General features: G+C 43.1%; 1 protein-coding gene across 2 annotated transcripts in view; it reads left to right on the top strand.

Moving 5' to 3' along the window:
• Window positions 1–19,326, top strand: part of LOC114774156 (platelet-derived growth factor C-like) — a 39,331-nt gene extending 20,005 nt beyond the window's left edge. Inside the window, exons 2-6 of one of the 2 annotated variants that reach the window (XM_028966060.1) lie at window positions 2,577–2,772; window positions 7,156–7,336; window positions 14,787–14,997; window positions 16,061–16,281; window positions 17,138–19,326. In XM_028966060.1, coding sequence (XP_028821893.1) covers window positions 2,577–2,772; window positions 7,156–7,336; window positions 14,787–14,997; window positions 16,061–16,281; window positions 17,138–17,251 — 923 coding nt within the window. In that variant the 3' untranslated portion in view covers window positions 17,252–19,326. Of the gene's footprint in view, window positions 1–2,576; window positions 2,773–7,155; window positions 7,337–14,786; window positions 14,998–16,060; window positions 16,291–17,137 lie in introns of both variants that reach the window. The other variant, XM_028966059.1, reaches the window with a different exon arrangement.
• Window positions 19,327–19,557: the final 231 nt, after the last annotated feature.

Below are 19,557 nucleotides of genomic sequence, written 5' to 3'. Positions count from 1 at the left end.
TTTACTTGCCTCTGAGGTGTTTGGCATCACAAAGGCAATTATGATGTCTTGCCCAGGGGAAACTGAATGCTACAGCTCTGTCAAAATAGAAAATGGAGTGCAGAGCATTTCTTGTCTCCTGATTCACTACAGTAAGGTGGAATGATCACAGTGACTGTGTCATGTGACCATGTCATTTAAGAAGCATCTTATCCACACAGCTACCCAAAGGATCACAACAATCCAAAATGGCCATTGTGGAATGAAAATGCAAAGTGGATTTAAAACGCATTTAGAGGATGATGGTAGTGAGGATGACATTTCAGTTTGTGGGATTATTTAACATTAATACACATTCCTGTCTATGGTCCTGCCGTGGCTAGAAATGGCGGTAGGTGTAAAGAGTGCTTTGGCCGTTCCGCTTGGCAGCTCAGATGGTCGGATCTGGATTTTGGGGCCTCCCCCCCCAAAAAAATAGCTCCACCAACTTGCAGACTTAGTTCGAAAATTGATCACAAATGTATTTTTTAGTCCCTTCACGCAAAACTCTGAAGAACCAGTGGGTTAATAGAATTTTTTCAATACGCCGACACGACTTCTTAAAAATGTGTATGTCAAACTAGAAAGGTGGGGTGTCCATGAGCCAATGCTATACATTTTAAACACTAGTGCATGGTACCATGGATGCAAGCTGGCCCCACCCTCCACCTCACCCCGCCTCTCTCCTCATTATCATTTAAAGCTACAGACACGGAAACGGCTCGTCCTGCGGAAATTGGCTGTAATTCTGCACCATGGCTGAATTTCAGAAAGAGACTTCAGATACAGTATTAGTGGACCACTAAGACCGATATAAAAGCATAAAAAGGTTAGTGGTTAGTGGTTAGTTTTTCCTTTTTCCTCGTAGCTGCAAACCTTGGCAAATTCTACGCCTCTTCCTTAGATGCACACACTGCCGGTCTATAAAAACCAAAGCCCGTTATTGCTCCTGCCTGTATGAAGTAATATATTTATTACTGCCCCTTTTCGTGACTCTTAAAATATGATTTAGCTTGATCAATACTCCATAAAGAAGCAATTATGCTGGTGTCTGAGGGCCGTCTTTGTGCAATAAGTAGTTCTTGACTCGCCCCGAGAAAAGAAGCTGGCAGAGAAGGCCGCGCTCTTTTGTTCACTTCCCTTTCATTATAAATAGGGTGGTTTCATTTTTATGCTAATCGCGTCACATGAAATAGGACGTACTCACTGGCACCAGCCGCCAAAACTCAATAAGTGGAAGAGGACTTTAATTAACTGCTCGCATTGTTTAAAAATGCCACACGCCGCAGGTATCACCGCATGTGAAACGTCTTCATCATCGCTCCGCTCAGCATCGTCGGGGGGACCCGGGCCGACTGTGCGAATGAAAAAGAGATTGTGTGTCCATGAATCAGCATCGTGCAGCACGTTCGGCGTAACCGGGGAACCTTCGTTCCATGCCAACAATCACATCCCCGTCGTGCAATAAGAAACCATGAAAAAGAGGCTTCAGAATTCCAAGACCGGAACAATACCGGCTTCACGAGGAGAGAATGGGACGTGTGTGAACTTGAAAGCGGTGTTAAGGATTTTTCAGTCATCATAAAGTCATCAAAACATTAGTGTTGCTTAATTGGTCTTTGGACAATCTGCATTAAGCTTTTGTGTAACTGCTTGTTTATGTCTTAGGATGACTGAGGAGAAATGTGAGGTGTTGAGATCTGTCCGCGTATGTGAACCTTTGCACTTTTGCACATTTTGCACAAAATAAATACATCAGATCGTACGATCTTTAAAAGAAACGTAACGCGGGGGCCTGTTTTTTTTTTTAATTTGCTCACCTGTGCGATTCACCTGCACAAATACAGTTTCCAGACAGTTCCAACATCTGTCTTGCTTATTTATTAATCACCCACATCACCGACAGAGAGACCTTTTAGATTTGAGCTTTGAAATGACAGAGGCTGAATGATTTTTTAGTCCAATGCTCTTGAATTTGCTTGAATTTGTACTCCATTAGTAGCATAGGGGCATAGGTGTTACATAAGATGTAGCATGTTGGATGTGTTCAGGAAGGTCAGATTTAGTATTTCGACAGTCAGAACAAATTGTGAACATTTTATCATGAGGACGGAAATGGGAGGCAATCGGATCAGGACAGAGGAGACAGGATTGTGCACTCTGTGTTGCCATATTGGACAGTTTTGTTTTTGCTATATTTTGGAAAATTAGGTATCTGGCAACATGACTCGTGCTGCCATATTGATGGGAGTGGGTTTAAACCATCCAGCGATGTCAATTATTGCTATGGGCTTCTCCCATTTTAAACTTTGTGTATGGAAACATCATTAATGATTATATTCTGGAAGACAAAATAATGATAAACCAACAAAAATCAGCATTTTTTCTCTATTTGCTATTTTCAGTTCAGAGGACATACCTGACCAGCTATATATATTACACTGATTAAAAAAGGACTCTTATATTAACAAGTGCATTTGTGTGGAGCACTTATGTTGTTAATTATTATGTACGTCAATCAGTATGTTTTTTGACTTACCTGTTTCGTTCGTATACAGGGCTTGATGACTCCCAGCAGGAGAAGGTGGTGAGCGTGGGCGCTGAGGGAGTGCTCCACAGCCCAAACTTCCCCCACATATACCCACGCAATACCAAGCTGGTGTGGAGACTGGTGGCAGCCAATGAGAACAGCAGGATCAAGCTGACCTTTGATGAACGCTTTGGGCTGGAGGACCCAGAAGATGGATTATGCAAGTAAGAAAATGTGGTTTCTGCTGCCAAACACACATATTTCTCTGCTTCGAAACCTGTCCTATCAACTGCAATGTCTCTCCTGAAACCAATTGTCCTATTATGAAAAAAATGAACACACCAAACATTTCAGACAAAAGATATAGCCTAGTGGTGAAACCCTAGTTGTGAAAATTTCCCAAATTTCCACTTTTTGTTTCATTGATGTAATGAAGTGGTTGGCACTTCATATATTAAGCTTATTGCTACAATTTTAGCAATCTTATAGAAATTGGGGCTAGTGATGAAATTATATAACCAGACCAAGTTGCAGTATTTTTTATTGTATTGTTTTATAGAATTGTTTCTACATGATAATTCCACATAGAAACGTGGAATTGGACCGCTTTAGTGAATCTGGATTGATTTTTTCAGTATTTTAGGATCGCAAGGCCCTTAATGCGCCCTGTTAATGTGTAGTCCATCATTTGGTGAGATGTCTGCTAGATGGGAGTCAAGTTCATTCATCCACTAATGTCAATATCCTTTGGCTTGTTGCTCCAGATGCAGACCGTTTAGTACATTAACTAATGCCGAACATTTGGTTAGACATTGACAGGCCATACTTTTACAACATGTTATGTTGGAGCCAAAGCTGTTAATTACTGATCAGTGTTAATGAATGATTACGAAATGTTAGTGAAGCATTAGGAAGAAATAAATTATGTCTGGTTTGAAAGGAATAACATAAAGGATCACATTTTAGTCAAGTTGTGAAGTGGGATCTCTGTTTTTTTTTCAACACATCCCATAGATGTTCAGACATAATTTAAGAAATCTTCAAATTCTTGGCCAGAGACAAGACAAAGACACCATTTGTCATGTCCCTCAAAACATGAACACAGTAGTTCTTGTCCTTTCATCCTGCTATGTTTACAGGTGGCATTGCATTTGCTAATATTACATATTTCAATATTTCCGATTTTTTTTATTAAAGCACTTATTATTTGTCTGCATGCTTGGTTTGTCTTATTAAGCTTCATGAAAACAGGGCCATTACAGTCAAACCATGGCCATTTGTGGATTTGCCTTCATTGCATGGCAACAGATGAATATTGAAAAGCCAACCCTCTCCCTGCCTCGCTTTGCTTCGTTCTCTCTGTTAATACGGGGGTGAGTCCTTGGCACTCGGAGCCACTGTGTCACACTGGCATGTGTTTGAGATTCCAGAGGGCACTCCACTCGCTACGCTTCCAGCCCACGTCGTCTGCCTCCCCGCCAGCCTGGCAACCAGGGCTGAGGCTCCCTGCTGACTCTTTCAGTACCCACCTCTTCAGAATCTCGGCCCTCCCAGATCAACTTGCACCGTCCAGCTGAGATCATCTAATTACTTGGTGGTGATTGCGGCCACGCCTGCTGAGGCTCTTCCGTTTTCCGCAAGACCTGGGTCAATGACAGGATTTGTCTAACTGAGATGGCATTTAAATTTTATTTCACTATAATGTATTACTTTATAGGAAATTAAGGAACTAATGGACCGCCCAGCGTTCTGTACTTGGTCTAGCTGGGTTTGCACATCATTGTAGAAATAAAAGTTAATTTCTTTGTCAGGAGTGGGACCGAAGCCAGAAATAACTTGATGGCCCCCTTATGGTGACAGTGAGGCACTGCAGTTCTTTTAAACCTACATCAATGAACAATAAACAGACAGATGTTAGTTTCAGTGCTCTGAAATGTAAACAGTTGGGGCTTTATTTGTAAGATTTTATGTATTCCAGCGGACTGTGCAGTAGGAATACATTGTCATTTCTCCCACAGTCCAGTGACACTGTGTGTGTGTCCCCCGAGATATCAGCACTGAGTGTGTTCCCCTGTGGGCAGAATCCAGTCATAATAGGAGCAGAAATCGTTCACACGGAGATACGTTGCGATGCCTTCCGCCCGACCCCCACAGTATCGGGGCGAGCAAATAAATAGGAAGACGCAGCCCTGTGACTCCTAATCATCAGCGGCAGTCCAGAATAGAACTAATAAATGGGCAGTTCGCGCGCGTGTGTAAACACAGACGGCCTTCACAGACAAGAGTGGAAAGGATGAGAGGCGGAGAGAGACCCACCGCAGCTCACAAGCTGTACACTCATCTGAGAATGGCAGGAAGAACGCAGATTTCTCACCACATCCACTGGACCAGCGCCAGCTGTCTTTTTTAATCCAATTTCATCCAAGAACTCTATTAGTGAAGTCTTAAAAACCTACTAGACATAGTGTGTGTGGCCATGGTAGAATTGAAGCTGGATGCATTATAGAATGGTCGTGTGTAATAGTGCCTGCAGCATCCGATTGGTTCTGCACAATAAAGGCCTGGCTGGTTCATCATTCATTTTAAATAAAACACCTCTGAGACTTTGATAGTCAATAAAATTAAAGTGTGTTTAATATTTAAAACTTCATTTATACTGAAGGAAACTGTTACTGTTACAACTTCACAGATAGCGCATATTATTAAACAATATCTACAGAAAAAGCATTATTAAATTACAATGTTTTTCATGTTCATTATGACAGCCCTATTTAATATAGTTCTTGGTATATTATAATAGACACCAAAATGATTCATCATGACGCAGAACAGCTATTAGGCATGTGTTCCTGTTGAGCGTGAAACTTGTAATCCTATAGTTTGTCTCCGGACTCCTGGCTGACACCGCCCCCCCCTCCCACCGACTGAATCAAAGGTGTGCATGGCAGGAAATTTGTCGGCCTGTGTTTATTTAACTTTGCGGGCAAATCCCTTTTTTAGTCCTGTGCGTGTCCCCCGGTGTTGTTTTTATTGAAAGCAGTCTGAGGTGAAACCGTCAGACGGGGCAGAATGTAAACAACGGCCTCCGAAGCCAAATGTCTGCACTGGCACCGGCCAACCAGAGTAAGCATGCCTGTCGAAAGAAGTCAACTGATCAGTTCCAGGCTTGGCACAGAGCACTGAGACAAGCGTCTTATTGAACACCCTGGCTTCTTTAGTGTAGAAACGACTGAAATAACATTTTATTAAAAATATCTTTTGCCTGCCAAAAAAACAAAACCCAATGTGCTTCAGCAACAAGCCACAAGTGGAAGAATCTTTTTCATTTGTAATGTTAATAAAATGTGTTATACAGGAGATAGACTAAACAGAACAGTTCGTTCCTGTCTTCAGATAAAGATGAACATGGCACTAGAAAAGTTTTTTTTTTTTTTGGCTTCCCACATAACTCAAGCACATGGTGCTGCTTTCATTTGAATCAATCATTTAATCCAGATATTCCACAATTCACTGAATATATACACATTTGTATATACAGACACATTATGCGTTATTACCGTACACTTGTTTAATTTATTTATGGTTGTACAGCAACGCTGAAGTAAAAAAAAAAAAAGTTTAGCTGAAGGGGATTTGCTCGCTCTGTTCTGGTCCTGCTGGGAGCCTGTTTTTAAATGCAGGACACGGTTATTTTAAACACTAAAGACATGAAGCTCCAGTGGGTTTGCCCTGGGCGTGGAGGAGGCATGAACGGTGGCGACGAGAGCCTTAATGAAGAATGAGAACCGTCTGTAGGACCTTGAGATGATACATGGCCTGATGAGGTTAATTAGCCCTGTCCAGGGGGAGGCCTTCACCACAATTATGGCTTAACTCAGCTGATGGGCCCCAGTGTGTGATTTTCTTCCTCTCGTCTCTACCCTCCCTCTTTTCCATTCTGGCTGTTTCTCCCTATCCATTTTTTTTTGTCCTGCCCCCTCCTCAACTTTGTAAAAGCACCCACTCAATCATCACAGCAATTTCATAAATAATTATGAACAGACCAGCAGGTACCTCTTCTATTTTGCTTTGTAATTTGTATGTTATAAAATAATCACATAAATTAATACACAGTTATGATAATGGTTAAGAGGTGTCTTTTATTGCATTTATACAATATTTGACAGGGTGCATTGTGTTGGCCTTTTATTTGCAGGCTTCATAGACATTTTATAATAAATATGCCTGACAAAGCAATTGCATGTTCACAGTCAGGCAATTTTGCCTCTTCATTGTCTGAATGATGCATGAACATGACTTATTATAACTATATGGAAGCAGGTCCAGCCCTAATTCTTCTGTTTCTCTTTTTTTGGTGTTTTTTCCCTCTTGGTTCCTGTTCTACCTAAGTGGGTTACAGTAAGCTGACCGTATTCATATTTACCACTGTAAATAAATGTACCTCCATGGTTCCCAGAGGCGCCCGTGCAGATGTTAGTTAGTAAATGATAGAGTTGCACATCTGCTCTTATGTGAGCACAGATCCTAAACCTCACACACAACAGTGAGATCTGCCACATATCTGCACAAATCAACCTTCTCAGCTGTCTGCCTCTCTGCTCCTGTAGGTACGACTATGTGGAAATCGAAGATCCTGTGGAGGGAAAGATCCTCGGTCGGTGGTGTGGCTCACAGTCTTTCCCTGGACCCCAGGTGTCCAAAGGCAGCCAAGTCCTGATCCGCTTCACCTCAGACGAATACTTCCCCTCAGCACCTGGTTTCAGCATCCGGTACTCCCTTCTGCCACAGGTAACGTCCTCCAGAAGTCACCCATTGTTGCATGCAGCCTCAAGCTGTGTGTGTTGGTGGCATGGTCATTTGCCCCCTCGCTGTATTCATTCCCTTATTAATCCTTGCACACTGGAAAGAAAAGCAGGCTTAAACCAAAGGATTTTTTTAAACGGTGAAAAGTGCTTTTCTTCTCTTATTTCTTTCCAATTTTTCCACCCTCTCTCTCGCTCTTTGTCGCTCTTCCTCCAAATTCCCGTCTTTTCTCTCCTCGGACCACACGCACGGAGCACTTAATACACACTCCTTTCACTAACAAAGGCCCAAAGATAAACTGAGTGGAGGGTTCCGTGTTTTAACCTGTCATTCTTGGGTTTGGATGTGCCCATTCTGAATAAACAGGTCTTTCCCCCCCATTTCTCCCAAATGGCCCACAGCTAAATGAAATCATTTCTTCTCCCTGACAGCCACAAATGGGGTAAAGGAGGTCACCGGTGGTGGGTCTCTTTTCTGTTGCTGTTTGTCTGAGATTGCCCCCACGACTGTTCGCTTTAGGGCTTTCTCTCCAAATATGGCCTTCTGCAGCCATGTGCTTTTAACAGAGAACATAGGAGAGGTCTTAGAATCAAACAATGAGCCTAAAATGATCAGTATGGAGCTCTTGTCAGTAAAAGATGTCCACTTATTACATTAAACTATCAAATTACCCCTCCGATACATCAGCCATTGTTTCTTAAATGACCAGCAGGTTCAATTATGGCATTAGTGGGAAAAATCCAAGCCTCCGATCGGCATCGTTCCTTAGGGAGTCCTGCTGAATGCTCCTCTTTCTTTCGCAGAGGAGGAATTCCTCCATTGGCGAAGCTGACGGTGCTTTCCAGCTAGGCTCCGGTTCAATTTTCTCCCCTAATTTACACCCTGACAGGCACTGCATGGCACATTTCAGAGGATCGTCTGCCTTAAATGATTTAATAGGCGTGCCACACTTTGATGTATGATACCTACACCACCTTGTGGCCTACCTCATTCCCGTGGTTGTTTACAGAAGAGTCAAAGCGAGTTCCAACCACTCTCCACCCGCTGAATACATCTTATTGTCTTCTGCAACAAAGGCGTTCTTCCCCTTTCATTCCTAAAGTTACGTTTTTTTTTTTTCCTAGGGAGACATAATCATTTAATGTATTTTGATTTTTTTAGTGACTGATGCAAGCAGGCAGTGATTTCAAATTGGGTGTCAGGTTTCCAGACTGAACTCTCATCTTGAATCGTGAGTGCATGCTGTGCAATTTAGGGAAACTTTCCCAAACCAGCGTTTCACCAAATACTGTCACAAATTAACATTTTTCACGGGGTGTGCATTCTAGAAAATGCTTGGTAACCATAGAAACAAAGGCATAGATTTGGGAATAAAAAACCATGACGTGTTAGCCATTCTTTCGTACAAGTTTCACATAGTTCTACCTCACCAGCATTGCAAAGAATGACCAGGCAGCAGGAGACTCTCCTGTTGGCGACCATTTTAGTCCACTTTATTCCAATTAGGCCAGAGAACATCTAAATGCACTGGTTGCCCCACATAAGAGTTGATAACTAATGTAGAATTGAGTATGTATTACTTCCTAAAGCTTTCTACAGTAGCAAATTTGGCGAATAAACTCTTAACTTAGAACTTAATATATGTGTTATTTAGAGAACAAAGACTGTGGTGATATTTTACGTGCATTGCTTTGCATTTTGCGCTGATTTGGTGTTTGCACTCCTGTCTTTTATACTGTTCTCTTCTGTGTTAAAGCGTGTCTGTGCTGTTTTGAAGTTGTTTCTCGATTCTATCACCAGTGGTGCAATAAAGGTTTTTGTTGTTGATCTCAAGTGCCATGCTGTCCCTTCTTAAATGCTGTTTATTCCAGCAGAGCTGGCCGCGCTCTGCACATCAGAGGAGGCGTGACTGGATTCTGGCTGTGTATTTATGGGTCCGAGGAGACAACGGTGACCGGGAACCTGCAATTCAGCTGTGGTTCCTGTCTCTCCCCTCATCTCGACAGGTTTTAGCTGCCTGTCTGCTGATTCGGTACAAATGTTTGCAGTTGGCCCGGCAGCTCGATGCTGTGCGCTGAGATAAGGGTCCGAAAATGTCGGCACTTTGGGTGTAACAGTAACAGACATGCACATGGAGGCATAAATGGCCACACAGAATGGTATGTGCATGGGGAGTATTCATTATATTTTTGTAAATCCTTTAGGCAATTAAGGTTCTAATTACTCAGAGTTTTTATGAAAAGTTTTTTTATGAAAAGAGTTTTAAATGGAAGGGTCGACGGTGGGATCAAAAATCCCAATTTAGCAATGGCTGCTCCCGCCAGAGATCCGCTTCTCTGACTTTTTTTCACTTGCCCTCACGTCTGTTACTTGCCTATGCTCCGAAGCTGCTCGGCGGCACCCCGCTGATGGAAGTTGCCACGGTGACCGCTCTCTCTTCCCTCGCGCTGGTGAGTGACAGCGCCTGCGTTCAAATCCATCTGCTTGCCCCCTGCCGGGCCCAATCTCCCTGTGCTTCTTAGGCACGGAGATGTCCTGGGAGACGCTGGGTCTGCCGCTGAAATGCACTTCCTGTGGAACTCCTTTTTTTACAGACAAGTGGTCTAGAGAGGAGCTTGTTTCATGCTGGCTTATCTTGTTCAGTGGCGTAATGATGCCGCAGAGGTCGTGAACTCTGCAGCAGTTGATATTCTTGAAACGTTGAAAAGTTCTGGTGGCGTTTTTATGTCCTTGCCAAGCGGAACGCCTTGTTATATTTTCTGTTGCGGACATTTCTGTCAGTGTGATCACAGTACATACTCATTACCCATTATTCAGTGCAACCCTGCTTCTATGAAATGTAACCATAACTGCTGTTCTACAGAATGAATATAAAAGGACAAGAAGTGCAGAGTGATCGGAGTGACGCAGTGGGAGGTTCGGTGGACATATGCGCTCGCTGCCGCTGGATCCGGGCCTGAACGGAGTCTGGCTCCAGGTCCCACATTCCACAGTAGAGGGGGTCGGATAGAACAGCCTGGCTCTGTGTCTCCGGGGCCAGAAGCCGGCACTACTGAAATCCCAGGAACACGAGGGCAGCAGTGCAGCCTCTGTTTAAACAAGCAAAATTTCCTCTTTACCGCTTCCACTGAAAGTCAGGGAAGTGAGCCCCCCCGAGCTGTAACTCAGCGGAAGAGGCTTTCGGAATGGGGGGCTGAGGGCAGGGACAGAAAGAGGTTGTTAAAAGAGCAGCACCTCGCTCTTGCAATGCATAAAAGTGAGAAGTAGAACCTTATCTTTAATGTCTCCTTCGCCAGTCACTTTGTCATTGACACAGCAAGATGGGTCCATGCTTTACCAGTACTAAATAATACCTAAGGCACCATGCATGTCTTTAGAACCTAGAAGATGTACTTTAAACTAATTTCAACATAATATATTTCCTCATTTTGCTGGACCCTTTAAAACTCCTCTCAATAGGCACAGAATCCCATCATTTGTCATCAGATTCATTTCATTTTCTACACCTTAATGCCTTCTGTCAGTGTCAGCGAACACCACAATGCCCTGGAACGTGCCCTCTAGTGCTTTAATTTAAGCATTCTAATAGGTGAAGAACCAGAAGACAAGCTTTAATGAACAAATTTCACATCAGCAAATACATGTAGAGATTTAGAGTCATTGTGAAAGACTGCAGCACAGCAAATGGGGCACACAATGAAATGTGTCCTCTACATTGAACCCATCACCTTGGTGAGCAGTGGGCAGCCATGGAAGGCGCCCGGGGAGCAGTGTGTGGGGACGGTACTTGGCGTTTCAGGATTTCCGATTACACGTCCGTTTCCTTACCCGCTAGGCCTCTAGGGCATATAGCACAAGAATTGCCCCCATATTGTTATTTACATACGATAAAGTAAATCTCATATTCCTATTGAATTGCAGCTTTGCAGAATGTCTGAGAGACTTCAGTGGATGTGGGCCGCCCATCTTATTTCCCTCTGAGGAAGGTAAACAAACTCTGCCCAAATGACACATGCTGCTCTTATTTAGCAGCCTGTTGCCACCCTAAACGAATTACCCACGTTTAATGACTCCACAGCAGAAGGCCAGCTGGTGCTGCTGTCAGCTCACCACAGCATTAAAGAAAGAAAAAAAAAAACTGTACTCAGAAATAAACAGGGGGAGGGTGTGTGTGCAAGCAGTCTGATTGTAGTTTACACAAGAAAGCCGGGCTTTAATTAGAGCCGAGGGAGGTTCGCGTGTTTTAGAAAAAAAGACGGGGTTTATATTGAGTTATACCGCGGCTAGCTCCAAATTCCTGCCATTTTGATTGGCTGAGAGGTCATCCTAGGAGTGTCAATATCTCACGACAATGGCACTCTGCAAATGCCTGGCTTTTAATATGCACCGTGGGTTTCTTTAGCTACGCCTATGCCGTTGCAGCGTCATGCGACATACTGCTGCCAGAATGAGGTTGCCAGGGAAAAAATGACATGAGAAATGGAACTATTCTGTCACGGGGGCTGGACCTTAAAGTTTTCCAGTGCAGCCACAACCATGTTTCAGTATGGGCGCGGTGTCCTTCAGGTGATGCCATGTGTTGTTTTTGTGCCAAACGTACCTTTTTGAGTTACGGTCAAAACCTTTAGCCTTGGTATCATCAGACTCGTGCACATTTTCCCTCATGCTCTTGGGAGACTTGATCAGTCTTATTTTGTTGTTGTTGTCTTGGGGTGGGGGCAAATTTTAGTCGGGCCTTAGAAAGAAAAGGCTTCCATCTTGCAACCTTACGCCACAGTCCAGACATGTGGGAATACGGGCGATTGCGGTCTCATGTATCATGACCAGATTTTGTCTAGTCCTTTTAATCAGCTCTGGAGGGACATCCAGTTCCTGCCGTCCCATATTTTCCCCTTAACAATGAGATGCCTTCGCAGCTTTGTACGTTCTCTGTGAACCGTGGTTTTTGCTGTAGCAGCAACTGAGTAAATGTCAGAACTTATATTTGGGGTTAATCAGAGTATATTCGAAGGTCGTTACATCAAAAAGTGCTTCAGTGAATTATTGGATTACGGGTGTGCGCACTTATGCCACACCATTGAACTTAGTATACAAGTTTTATTTGTTTTGTGGAGGTTGTAAGTCATGTTAAAGACTTCTTATGTCCACTGCACGTATAAATCCATTCGGCTACTGTAGTTCGTGCACTGTATGTATGTGCACACACCTCAGAGAAGCCTAATTCTAAACATGTGTGTGCATCAATCCACATTCTTTGTGCCTTACACGACAGTCTGCCTCCCAGAAGCCATTCCTGCCAAGAGCTTTTGTCTCAGAACTCGTGTTTGACTCCTAAAGCCGCTTCCCTATAAAAGGGTTGACTCAGTCTGCAGCCAATTTGAAACACCTTTACGCGAGGGCACCGCAGCACAATGCGAGCCATTCTTCAGGCGAAAGGGGTTTATTCCTCCCGAGATTAATTCCTCTGCGCCAGAGATAAAAGCGCCAGCCCCCCCGAAAGAGGAAGAAATATGAACATGCTAGCCCCAGTTATGAGTCAAAATATTTGCCTTGGTTGCTACACAAGGGTCCGTCGCTCCCCGCTTCCATCCAATGAAAGAGGCACTGATAGAGCACAGAGAATGCAGGAGTCTATCAACTGAGGACGCTGGGAAGAAGTGCACTGCAACGGTGTACATTCAACATGCATTCATCAAAAATCAAATAACAGATTTGTATAAATTAGGGTGAAACGTCATGTGTGGGGTACTTTGCTTTATGTTGTTGGTCAGTTGTCTCCTAATGTCTCTTTAGGTAAAGCACCTCTTTTTTCACTGGATCATTGATGAGTACTAAAATGATGACAGTTATATGAAAATCTGGAAAGAGTCGTCTGTTGCCAAATGTCATTTAAAAAAAAAAAAAAAGGCCCTGAGATCAGCACTTTATTCAGATCCTGGTGAAGGCTTTAGGCCGTTTCATCATGCCAGTCCCCGGTGCTGTCTTTTACATGCCTCGTGCCTGAAATTCCAACTTTCGCAGCAAAGCCTCTCATCTCTTGCGCAACGCAGTGTTTCATCTTCATCTGTTTCCTTGTGTTTCATCTTCATCTGTAAGATCAGCTGGCAGGAGCTGGAGAGGAGGGAGACGGGGCTGTTAATTGGAACATTGTACATGCACAGGCTGTTAATGGTTCCCATTCCAGGACCAGGAGCTGCTTCTGGGCCTATTTAGCGCCCAGAAAGTTGCTTCTACTGAAGGATTTCATCTTTCATAATCTCTCGCGTCGGCCTGTTTACAGCAGGCCAAATGGGCTGAGGCAGAGTATGTTTTGCTGTCAGCGATCTTCTCCTGCAGGACCTGCCGTGGAGGGATGCCAGGCCTTTCGGAGAATATTACCTGCTGTGGGTTTTATCTGAGGACTCCTTTGTTTTCTGCATGCCTGCAGATGATACTGTATTATGGTATCCCTTAATAAACTGAGGCTAGGATTACAGTAGGTCTTTGTGTGAGTGCAAATGTCATCGTCCTCGAGTGGATGTCCTCTTAGCTGCAGGCGATAGAGTCAAAATGTCCCTCTCTTGAGTGAATGGCTATTAGAACATATCATGGGTGGAAAGGCTGAGGTGATTAGTGATATTTTGTCATGTCATCTGATATCATCATGAATGTGAGTTAATATTGTTCCCTTGCTAATTTCGTACCTGAGTGATTCCCAGGACCACCAGCACAGACATGAATGCTATTTCACCACAACGCTGAACCTTTCTGGAAACCGTGGCAATGGCCACAGTTGAGCCCTCAACATTCCATCTGCGTTCGGTGTGTCGCTTTGGACCAGTCAGTCACTGAGGATTATTCCTGTATCACCAGTGAAAGCTGCTGGCCGCCGGACATGTTGACAAGTCTCCCATCGCTCGGGCGGGGGTGCACAGTTTAGCGGATCAGCCTTTCCTTTCCGGCGGGCGCGGCGGTGGCAGGTATCAGGTATTGCACCTGTTGGGTAAACAGTGAGGTTCTGTGCACTCACCAACCATTCCAGAGCTTTGGACACATGGCGGCCGGGCAGGTTAGCAGCTCGGTGATTAAACCGTACCTGACTTGAATAATGGGGCTGACTGGAAACCCAAACCCAACTCACCCAATCACTTCACAATGGGAAGAATTTGGAGTTGTGTTGCTGTTCACAGTTGCTAGGTAGTACCCTAGTGGGTAACACACTCTCCTATGAATCCAGGTTCAAACCCCAATTACTACCATTATGTCCCTGAGCAAGACACTTAACCCTGATTGTCTCCAGGGGGACTGTTCCTGTAACTACTGATTGTAAGTCGCTCTGGATAAGGGCGTCTGATAAATGCTGTAAATGTAAAATGTAAATGCTTAAATTCCTGTAAATTGTTTACATTTTGACAATAATTGCATCTGGTTATTTGTTTATTTATTTGTGCTGCAGAAGCAGGCAGTGGTTGAGGTTCCGGCTGCAGCTTCTCCTGCCACCCATCAGTCGGTGGATGTGCTCGGTGAGGTGGTGTCGGGGTTCAGCACTGTGGAGGAGGTGATGAAATACCTGGAACCCGACCACTGGCAGCTGGACATAGAGGACCTGTACAAGCCCACGTGGCACATGCTGGGGAAGGCCTTCCTCTACCCCAAAAAACCCAGAGGTGAGGCCATTACTATTCTGGCTCCACTGTGTCCAATACTTTATTCTGATTGGCTGAAACTGTATAATCCTAAAGTTTAATCATAGTTCAATTTTTCTAAATAAGATTTACTAATATATTTATTTTATAAATAAATAAATGTGTTTTTATGTGAAAATGTATATGGAATTTATTATAGTGAGTGATTTAATTAGTCTTGTATTATATTCACTGTCACCTTGTATTCATGAAGAAAGTTTTTTTGGATTCTATGTGTCACTCATGTGGTCATGTGTCACTCATCCCATGAGTATTATGTTTTATGCCTGCGTGTCATGCGTAGCTGGAAAGTTCCTAGTAAGTTTTGTACCATATAGGGTTGAGCTTAACCTTGGATGTCTCCTGGGTGTCTGGCTAGGCTCCAATAAACTGTGACGTTCTCAAGACATAGGACTTGGGTGCTAGTCAAGGCTGGGCGCAGTTTTTTTCAGCACAGTGACGATTCATTCAGAATCATTCGGGACCCCTTCAGTGGATTTCTGCACTCCTCATAGTCCATTGATTCTCCCACCCCTCTTTTGCATGTGACACCATGTCACAAAAAGCCAGTCGAAGTTTTAACCATGTTTTTCACCATGACTTGTTTTAATGTGCACCTTTCAGCTCAAAGATTTGAGTTTACATATTCCTGAACATATTCCAAAATGCCCAAGAAATAGCATTCATGAGGAACTAGAATTACGGCCTCGGCAAACCAGTTGCAGGTATCCATTTCCTTTCACCCATAAACAACCATTAGCGATCTTGACCTTTGAACACCCAAATTGAATCAGTTCAACCATGAGTGAACTTTGAACTTCACGCCAAATTTGAAGAAGTACCCTGGAGCCATTTCTGAAGAATGTGAGGCCACAGTGACCATGACATTTGACCACCATAAGTCATGACCATAGATCAGTCCTTGTATGAATGCAAGAACGTTTTATGCAACAAAGCTATTTAAACATATAGTACTTTGCTACTTTAACCAAGGTCAGTACTAAATGTACAACACCAAATGTATAACGCTGGTTTGTTTGTGTAGGTGTGGTGGACCTGAATCAGCTCCGGGAGGAGGTACGACTATACAGCTGCACGCCACGCAACTTCTCAGTGTCGCTACGCGAGGAGCTGCGCCGGACCGACGTCGTCTTCTGGCCCAGTTGCCTTCTGGTGCAGCGCTGCGGCGGGAACTGCCCGTGTTGCTCCAACCGCTGCTACGAGTGCCAGTGCCAACCTGTCAGGGTCGCCAAGAAGTACCACGAGGTAAAAAAAGTGAGAAGATACCCTGGTACTTTGGGTTATGCGTTTTAGGAGTGTGACTTAAAAAAAAAAAAAAAGACTGATCACGACCGATCTCTACTTATTAGAATATTACCTTTGATCAATCAAAACTGGAATTTGAATTAAAATATCAACACAACATTTTGTGTTAAAATTGTTTAAAATTGAGCATGATAAAGTATCTGCTTCAAGAGCAGAAATTAAGCTCTTTTTTTATTGAATCAACTTGGCAGGCCATGATGTCATAGCTGCCGAAGATACTGTTTCTGTGTGCAGCGCTGTGTCCCAGCAGTTGTCATTTTAACACTTTCCTATGGAAATGGCTGCTGTTGTTAAGAAAGGTTACAGTTCTGAATGAATGAAGAACGACAACTTCACAAGTTGATATTATATCATGATGTGGGCGACACGTCGTGATTATGTCACATGACAGGGCCTCTCTGGGACTCCCAGTTTTAGTATGGATCCTTTTAGTGTTTGGATTTGGTAAGCAGGGTTTGCTGCTTGCATTTTGGGGCTGAGATGAGTCTCCTTCGTCACTGTCACATTAAGTGCTCTGTGCATCTTCTGCTTTATTGGAAATTAATGCTAAGTGAGGATGTGCTGCAGGGTTCTTGCCGCTTTGCTTTCCTCCCACTTCCAGCTGGAGGAAAAAAAAATCAGTCGATGTCACGCTGCCCACTTCCCCATGCTAAGACCTTTTATTTTTTTTTTTTGCAAAGTGATGTTTACCACAATCTGCTACTAACAGACTGATCCAGTGCACATAGTGAAGGTGAAAATCCGAGAAGCTCCTCGTTGCTGACCGTGACGATTCTGTCTTCACTTTTTGTGGCAGGTGCTCATGCTGAAGTACAAGGCAGGCGGTAAGGGGCTGCAGAAACTGCTGACCGACGTCCCCCTGGAGCACCATGAGGAGTGTAGCTGCGTGTGCAAGGACAACTCGGACTGAGCCCAAAGCCATAAATGTCGTCCCTGATCCTGAACCTGGTGAAAGGGCTCTCACAGGCGCCATCAAAAACGCCCTCGATGAACCTTTTTTTTTTTTTTTTCATTTTTATTTTTCACGGAAATGAATGGATAATGTCTTCAAAACCCATAAGCATTACGGCAAAATCCTGGCTGATACACTGAAGCGAACATTTCCAGGTGCCGCACGAACATCAAGGAAGATTTGGAGAGATTCATTGGTCCAGTTTTTTTTTTTTTTTTGCTGTTGTTATTTCATTCGTCGTGCAGGGAGACAGGCCCGGATGGGAGCGCTGGCAGGCCCCGTTCTGCGCTATCAATTATTTGGTCTCTGAAGAGAGTCTCTCGTGCTGCGCAGAGATAGCTACTGAGTGGAACGTCTGGGAAACGTCGGATTCGTTCGCACTCCCCACCAGCCTGTTCCTCTCCTTCTCTTCCTCTGAACTTCAGAGGGCTCCTTTAAATTCTAGCCTTGTGGCTGAAGACGAGAGCAAACCGAAAAGAAAAAAAAGCAGCAAACTCCTCTCTATGTATCATGATGATGATGATGATCATCATCATAGCTGCCAGTGCTTTATAATATTATTTCTCCTAATATTTCCATCTCCAGAACTGATGTGACTGACAGATTTGTGGTGTAAATATATTCCACTTTATTGTTTTTATTCATGTAACCTTTTTCCAGCTCCCTTTCACTGTTGTTGTTTTAACCTTCACCCATGTCACCATTCCATTCACTTTCAGCTGTTTAACGAAAGGGACATCAGATGAGGGGTGTAGCACAGGGAGTGCATCACCATCGAACTCTCGTTATGGCTGACGACTACAGGGCAAATTCAATAAATGGTACAGAATTGTTAAGAAATTCTGAAGAATAGAAATCCTTCCTTAAGCACTGAACTGTCAGCGTCACATGCCACTCTTTTCAGTCCCTTGTTCTAAAATAAAATACTTTTAAAACAAGTACATCCCTGGATTATGAATCACTCAGCTGTTTCAGAAGCTAAAGTGCACAGAACTCCAATTCAAAACCAATTATTTTGCCATCTTGAGCTCAATATGCTCATAAAATGTAATCATTTAATTAATGTGGAGTTTTCAAATGCAGCACTGTTTTTCTTGAGATTACACCCCCGGCTGTGTTTTCCCTACGTTCAGAAGATTCAGATTCAGATTTCATTTGTCACCTACACCAATGTGTAGCATTTGTATGCAGTGAAATGCTATTTGCAATGCCCGACCAGGATAAGAAAGAAAAAAGTGTATACAAGTAGAAACAGTATACCTGTAAGGATAAAGTGCAGGTGCATTGTCAACACGACATCCATGAATGTATGATGAACATGTAAACATATAAGAACTATATGGGGAGTGTGTTATGTAGAAGCAATTACTGGCCAAATCTGTTGAGCGGTTGTGGAAATAGAAAAAAAGAAAGACTTCAGAGGGGTTGGTTAATTGAATTGCTGTTAACTTTTTGCATTTGCAACACTGAAAAATCCTGGAGGGACAGACTTTCAGCGTTTATTATGGGCTCGGACCCCCTTGGCACTAAATGCTGGGATGCCCTTCTATCACGGGCTGTCATTTCATAATTTATTTCACTTCATCACTTAATGAATTTCTTTTTTTATAGTTTCTTTACTGCTCTGCTAATCACAAAAGAGACTATTTATCTCACAGTGTCAGTTTAACATGTAATCCTGTCCTTTTAACTTATTTAACAATAATGCCTAAATTCATCTTTGTGTTCTGGAAGTAGTTAAGAATATTATTGTGTCAAATAAAAATATTGTGTTTGCGTTGTATTTTATAACCTTTGTTTCCTCTAAAGATGCTGCAAGTTGCAAATCCTCGTCCTGTTTGTTAGTTGAAATAATGCTGAAAGTTTGCCGGGTTTTTATTGGCCGTGTCTGTCTCAGGTCTGCCTGTGGTGAACTAATTTTGACAGTAATCCTGCAATTTCAAAATTAAATTTGACTAGAATTGCTTTCTTTTTGTCTGTAAATAATTTCTTTCTTTCTTTCCTTTTTTGATAAAAAAGTCTTGAGTGCTCCAGTTTCATTGTCTGATTGCTGTTTTTATTGCCAACGTTGTCTCACAGAAGCGAGAAATGAAATTCTTTTAACAGAAGCATTTTTTTTTCATTGTTTAATATTTTCGGTTTCTTTTGTCTGGTAATATTTTTTTTATTTTTCCCCATTACAAAACGCATTTTGACTGAGTATTTCCTGCTGTAATTAAGCCATACAGAAGCAGTACGTCTGGGCGAAGACTCTGCGAAGCGTG

This window comes from Denticeps clupeoides, unplaced genomic scaffold (assembly GCF_900700375.1).
Source record: "Denticeps clupeoides unplaced genomic scaffold, fDenClu1.1, whole genome shotgun sequence".
NCBI lineage: Eukaryota > Metazoa > Chordata > Actinopteri > Clupeiformes > Denticipitidae > Denticeps > Denticeps clupeoides.
This window is presented reverse-complemented; position numbering and strand designations above follow the sequence as displayed.